The following is a 6,914-nucleotide window of genomic DNA, read 5'->3' as shown; positions in this document are numbered from 1 at the left end:
GAGTAAAACTCTTAATGAAACACAAATTAATTACACTACTACTAAAAAGGAGTAATTGGAAATAGTATATGCTTCTGATAAATTTTGACCTTATCTTATTGGAGCTAAATGTATTGTGCATACTTATCATTCCACTATTAAATATCTGATGCTTAAGAAGGATGCATAACAAATGTTAATTATATGGGTTCTTCTTTTGCAGGAGTTCGATTTTCAGGCAGTGGATAGGAAGGGTTTTGATAATCAAATTGCTGATCATTTGTCGAGACTTGAACAAGAAAATTATGGGAACTTTGATAATGTAATAAATAAAATTTTTCCTGGTGAACAACTATATGTTGTTCTTGAGTGGCATATTTTGTGATATGCTGATATACTTAACTATTAAGTCAGTAATATTTTACCGTACGGATTAATAAGCCACCAGAAAAAATGTTCATTCACAATGCAAGATTTTACTTTTAGAATGACCCTTTTTTATATGAATAATATAAGGATCTAGTCATCCGAAGATTTGTATCAATTAAAGAAACCAAGGAAATTATTCAAAAATGTCATAAATCTAATTATGGGGGACATTTTGGAGTGGATAAAACTGATTTTAAAATTTTATAATTTGGATTCTATTGGCCTACATTATTTAAGGATGGTAACACTTATGTGAAAACTTGTGATAGATGTCAGGGAGTGGGAAATATTTCTAAGAAGGATGAATGCTCCTCAATTTTACTTTAGAAGTTGAAATTTTTTATGTATGGGGTTTAGATTTTATGGGACCATTGTATCATATTCTAGAAACTATACATTTTATTAGCTGTGTATTATGTTTCTAAATGGATTGAAGTTGTTGCTTACCCCAATGTGATTATCAGAGTGTTGCAAAATTTTTAAAGAGAAATATTTTTACTAGTTCGAAATATCAAGAGTGATCATTACTAGTTGGGGAGTCATTTTGAAAACAATGTTGAAACATTAACGAGAAAATATGGAATTAAATATCGAATTGCCACAACTTATCACCTTCAAACTAGTGGTTTAGCAGAAGTATCCAATCGTGAAATTAAAAAAAAATATTAAGAAAAAGTTTAAGTCCTAACATAAGAGATTGGTCTGCTAGACTTGATTCTGCATTATGAGCTTATAAGACTGCTTATAAAACTCCAATTGAAAGGTCACCATATAGGCTCATATTTGGAAAGACTTGTCACTTTTCAGTTGAATTGGAGCATAATATTTATTGGGCTACTAAAAAATTTAACTACAATTTGAGGAACACTGACAACAAATGATTATTGCTATTAAATGAGCTTGAGGAAGTAAGGAAGTAATCTTATGAAAATGTGAAGATTTATACCGAAAATATGAAAAATTGGCATGGTCGGAAGATTTTGAGAAAAGATTTTGAGCCTAGTGATGCAGATTTTATGCTAATAATGTTTTTAAACACTCTAATACAAGTGACAGCGAGACTGCAAAATATGCAGGACAATCACAACAAAAGTTTACTTCGTTATAATCAGTTTCTCTTTTAAATCGTTAAAGTTGTCACTCCTACTGAATTAATGAAATTTTTAAATTTGAAATAGTCACTAGGTTACAAACACAAGCATGTGTATCGTACAAGTAATAAAGGGCTCTAATGGAGTCCTAGGTATCGATCCCACAGGGAGGTGAAAATTCTTACAAATATAAATTTAAACAAAAATTTAACTTGTTAATCATAGATTCTACATGATCTTCCTTAAAGTAGATTGTTGCTCAACGATTTATGTGTTTCCTATTCAATCTCTCTATTTTGTTTCTTCATTGATTCATAGCTAAGAAATAGTGTTAGGCAATCATATCTCCTTTTTCATATGACTAAATGATTAGATATGTTAATTAAATGTTTCCAATACATTACCCGTTGCTAAATAAATGTTATAACAAGTATTTTGTATTAATCTTTGTAAGAATAGAAGTTTATATAACTGATATTTATAAAACATATAGTTTGATCCACGTATAATACATAGAAACATAATAAACAAAAATTTATGAAATATTCAACCTTCTTTATTATCTTATTCATTTAATGAATCTTACATTTTTTTCCTAAAAGCCCTCATGAGCTTGAATCCATGCATGCATGTATGTGCACTTATTTTTGCTTTCGTTAATAATTTCAAATTCCATGAAGTCAATATATCAAATATATTATCAAAATAGACATAAGCGGAGTTAGAAATTTGTCGCACATAAACTAAAATATTTTTAATCCAACTTATAACACAATACAAAATACAACTCTCAAGCTCACATACTCTCCTTTTAAATTTTCTTCATTTCTTCTTTCTTTTCTTTTCTTTTTGAGTTTGACTTCTTTTTTCATACATCAATTTTAAAAGGAGATCATATATATAAATTAAGAACTCAACTTCACCATTTATTTTTCACCTACCAAACATAATATAGACTATATTTCACCCAAATATATACTCATGATAAAGGTAACAAACTAATGTGACGGGACACTGGAATACACAGCAAAGGAGTAGCCCTCCGCAGCGTCAATCCAGACGCCTCAGTCATGTCAATCTTCTCTCCATCTCCAACAACCTTCCACTCAAAGCATTGTATTAGTGAGGCCAATGCACTATACACGACTTGAAGTGCTGCTGTTATTCCTGGGCAACCTCTCCTTCCGCTTCCAAATGGTATTAAATGGAAATGTTGGCCCCTTACATCGATGATAACATTACCATTGTCTTCATTTACTAAAAATCTCTCTGGCATGAACTTGAGAGGGTCAATCCAATATTTAGCCTCACGACCAATGGCCCAGACATTGATGAAAAGTCTTGTCTTAGCTGGGATGTTGAAGCCATCGACCATACAATCTTTGTCAGATTCACGAGGGATTAAAGGGGTTGGAGGATGGAGACGAAGTGTTTCCATCACGATGGCCTTAAGATATGGGAGGTTGGGAATATCATTTTCATCCACCAATCGATGATTTCCTACAATAGTGTCGAGTTCAGCTCTAGCTTTTTGCATGTAGATTGGGTTATTTATGAGTTCAGCCATCGCCCATTGCACCGTTAATGAAGTGTTATCAGTGCCCCCAGTGAAGATGTCCTGAAGTTATAAATTGGATTAAAACATGGGAGATTAAAATAAAAGAAAAATCATATCGAGATATATATAATGTTGCACAAAAATAAAAAAAACTCACTCGTATAAAAGCTTTAACATTGTTTCTAGTGAGCTTAACCTCCGCTCCTTCATCCTCAGATATATCCATCAATATATCAAGCAAGTCCTTAGCTTTCAAATTATCTTCATCATTTTGATGAAGTTCTTTCATCTTCTTCCTTTCCTCTTGCTTCTCCTCCATAATTCTCTCCATCAACCCATCAAATCTCTGGTGCAAATTTTGCAACCTCTTGTCAAATCAACCTCTTGTCAAACCCTTGCAAATCCAAATTTTTGCAAAACCATAAATAATCTGCAACGTTAAACTTTCCTAGCAGCTCTGTTGTTTGCATCACCAACCTAGTTGCCTCATCAGCCTCAGCATTTGTTCCCGAGCATCGTCGGCTAACAGCCATGCGAGTAGTCACATTGTTTGTCATCTTTGTCATCTCTGCGCCCAAGTCTACAAACTCACCTTCTTTGGCTTTGGCGTGCAACTCCACAAGGAGTCGTCTAAGCTCATCGCGACGAATTGGGCGAAATTGCTCAAGGGTTCGAGTGCTGAAAAGCTCCATCATATAGAGTCGCTTGGTGAAGCGCCAAAAGCTGCCGTAAGGAGCAAATGAGAAGTTAGAAGAACCATATGTTAGAATGGAGACAGCCTTAGTGAATGGTCTATTGGGAAAGGAAGAGTCATGTGTCTTAAGAAACTCGCGAGCAGCCGAAGAGGAGCAAGCGATGATGCATGGTATGGAGCCGAGGCTAAGGGAGAAAATGGGTCCTAGGTGCTGGGATAGGCGGTGGAAGGATTGATGTGGAAGGGCTGAGAGGAGGTGGAGGTGACCTATGATAGGTAAGCGATGAGGTGATGGTAGGCGAGGATGAACATGATGACAAGGGTCTTGGTGGAAGTGCCGAAACAAAGGGAGAAAAACAATGAGCATTAAGAGAGCAACGAAGGGTAGAAGTGCTGCATGAGTGGCTTCACCCACGATGCTGCTATACATGCCCTGCATCATAGTTAATTGATTAAGGTGATTGAGCATGCATGCAGGCAACGACAGCAATATATATAAGGTTAAGCCTTTGTCGTAGATTGTGTAGGAATTTTTTGAGGCATCAAGCATATGATCTCAAGCCTTAGTTCGTCTTCATCTTTAACTTGGCGTCATCTTCCGAGAATTACTTTGTTTTTTGAGCTCTAGATTCCTATTCCTTTAGATTCCTATTCTTCATAGTCCATGCGTGCACTTGCAATTATTATATTGAAAAGTTGCTATTAAAATATAGATGCTATTTATTAAGCCAGAAAATCACTTAAATATAACAAAAGCTTAAGGAAAATTTACATATATATCACTCATTTTAAAAATATAAAGATTGGGTGGTATAAATGTAAAAAAGAAAAAAAATTATTAGATTATCCCTAATCCGGATGATAGTATAAATTTTCACTTTGATCTTGCTGTAATACTTAAAAGAGCAGATATAGGCACTAAAACATTAGATGAATGAATCCTTGCACCAATATCAGAAGTGTTGCCGCATTAGAAACCTCAATTATGATACGTGAGATTATAAACTTCATCCCTACATTTTAACTTTATTGATAATCATTTATAAATTTATTATCATTACAAAACAAACTATTTGTTTATCATTATTTATATTTAGGGTGTATATATATATATATATATATATATATGCATATTGAAGATTGGCCAAAGGCTATTATTCGTTTCCCTAGATCAACCTCATGTGCCAAAAAATTTAAGTTCACACATAGGACCCGTGATCCTAGCAGTCTTACAAACTGCCAACAAAAGAATCATAATAGGCGGCACAAACATATAAAGACACACCCCTTGAGAGTCTTACTAAAGAAAAAAAAGAAGTTTTTATATACGAAGCACCCAAAACAATACATTTACATAAAAAACACCTAAACTTTTGTTTTACGGTGGAAGGAGCACTCCGTAACTCATGTCTCCTTCTTCATAACCATCCGTAACCACCATTTTTCCTCCAACAGTTCTTGTATGTCCCGCGTATGTCAAACGAAGCTCACCATCTCTCATTCACTAGAAGGCTACAAACAATGCTCCCTTCTTCTTATGGAGAGAATGAGGTGAATTGTTCTGCAAAATTATTTTTTGTACACAATGATAGATCATTGAAATATTTTATTAGCTTATTAACCTACGTTTTATTTATTGCATGTAGTGGTCATCAATTCAAAATTTGGATTTATAGCTTAATATAAATGAGCACTTGCTTATAACTTTAAATTTGGTGGATATTAGACTCAAGTCAAAAACAAAAAAGAGGAAGAAGTATAATGGGTGCAAGCAGAGAACTATGAAGATTAAAAAAAATATGTTGAATCTTCATTCAATAGAACAAATATTAAATAAACATTAGCGAATATGTATGGCTTATCACTACCATACATGAGGTTATGGTGGTCACGAGAGGAAGCTCGCAATAATATTTTTGGATCAGTAGAGTACTAAAGATGGGTGCTCGCGTTACAAGCTGTGTTGATTAACATATTTGTGAGCTTTAAAGTTTGCATTGATGGAAAAAAGGTTGCAGAACTCTGATAGGGCCAGATGCATGTCATCTAAAGTCGAAATACCTGGGTATATTACTAGCTAAAAATTTACTAGATGATGATAACAATTTTATCTCTATAGCCTTTGCAATTACAAAATTCGAGTAAAAAAACACTTGGAAATGATTTTTATAGTGATTTTCATTATCTTTTGGGCTTGATTTGCAAACTTTGGCTTTTATGTCTGTCATGGAGAAGGGTTTGGGAGAGGCCATCAAGATTGTTTTTCCAAATATAGAGCACAGAATTCGTTAACGCCATCTTTATAAGAATTTAACGAATTAGTCATTTGGTTAAATGCTTCCTATGATTAGCAGCTAATGCGTACACACAAAGTGAGTTTGATAGTAAGGAGGAGTTGTTGGTGTTTCTCTATAAATTCACTCCTACCTACTTCATCCCTTTATAAATGGCATAGAAGTTTTTTTAACGTTGAAATACAAAATTATTCTAACACAAATAAAATGTCTAAAGCCTTTGTTGTTTTTTTATTGGAGAAGCCCAAAATAAGCAAGTGGTTGACGTAATTAGCATGATTTGAGCTATGCTTATGCAACAAGGAGCTCGAAGAAAGAGAGTCGCTGCTTCTTTGAAAGGGGAATTAGTTCCCTATGTTGAAGACTACATTAGAAACATAACCAAAAGGAAAGAATAGTTCCTTGTAAAGGAATGCACACCACTTCGAGCTGAGGTTGAAGATAACAATGTTAGACATGAAGTTGACATAGAACTTAAAACATGTACATTTAGAGTTTGGCAAGTAAATGGCCTACCATGCATCCATGCAACTACATTTATTGAGTTCAAGGAGCACCCCACATGGCATAGATATGTTCAATCTAGCTATCAGATTATTAGTTTATAGTCTCTGTTTTTATGCTCAAGAATATCTATATTTTATGTTATTATTTCAAATTTTTTATTTTTTGTAATTGTACGTAAATGAAGGCCTATGAAGTTCTCATCTCGACACTCCAAGAAAAAATCAATAAAGAAAAACTTACGAGGGCATACATGTTGGTGTGTCAAACACATTGAGGCTGAGAGGAGGACCAATGAAAAAAAGATTCAAAAACATCTTTGAAAATAACAATGGAAAACAAATAAATGTCCATCAATGTGACCA

General features: G+C 33.9%; 1 protein-coding gene across 1 annotated transcript; it reads right to left on the bottom strand.

Moving 5' to 3' along the window:
* Positions 1-2,301: 2,301 nt before the first annotated feature.
* LOC110033748 (3,9-dihydroxypterocarpan 6A-monooxygenase-like) lies at positions 2,302-4,203 on the bottom strand. The gene is made up of 3 exons (XM_020737824.1): positions 3,439-4,203; positions 3,215-3,380; positions 2,302-3,117 (listed from the first exon to the last, which is right to left on the bottom strand). The coding sequence occupies exons 1-3, from the start codon at positions 4,191-4,193 to the stop codon at positions 2,479-2,481; spliced, it is 1,560 nt and encodes a 519-aa protein (XP_020593483.1). The 5' UTR covers positions 4,194-4,203; the 3' UTR covers positions 2,302-2,478.
* Positions 4,204-6,914: the final 2,711 nt, after the last annotated feature.

This window comes from Phalaenopsis equestris, unplaced genomic scaffold (assembly GCF_001263595.1).
Source record: "Phalaenopsis equestris unplaced genomic scaffold, ASM126359v1 Scaffold001275, whole genome shotgun sequence".
Lineage (NCBI taxonomy): Eukaryota > Viridiplantae > Streptophyta > Magnoliopsida > Asparagales > Orchidaceae > Phalaenopsis > Phalaenopsis equestris.
Note: the sequence above shows the minus strand (reverse complement) of the source record. Positions and strands in the feature narration are given on the sequence as shown.

Coding starts and splice junctions, on each gene's coding strand:
- LOC110033748 (XM_020737824.1), bottom strand. CDS start 4,193: ATGATGCAGGGCATGTATAGCAGCATCGTGGGTGAAGCCACTCATGCA. Junction 3,381..3,438: donor TTGCAAGGGTTTGACAAGAG/GTTGATTTGACA, acceptor GTTGATGGAGAG/AATTATGGAGGAGAAGCAAG. Junction 3,118..3,214: donor ATGTTAAAGCTTTTATACGA/GTGAGTTTTTTT, acceptor TTATAACTTCAG/GACATCTTCACTGGGGGCAC.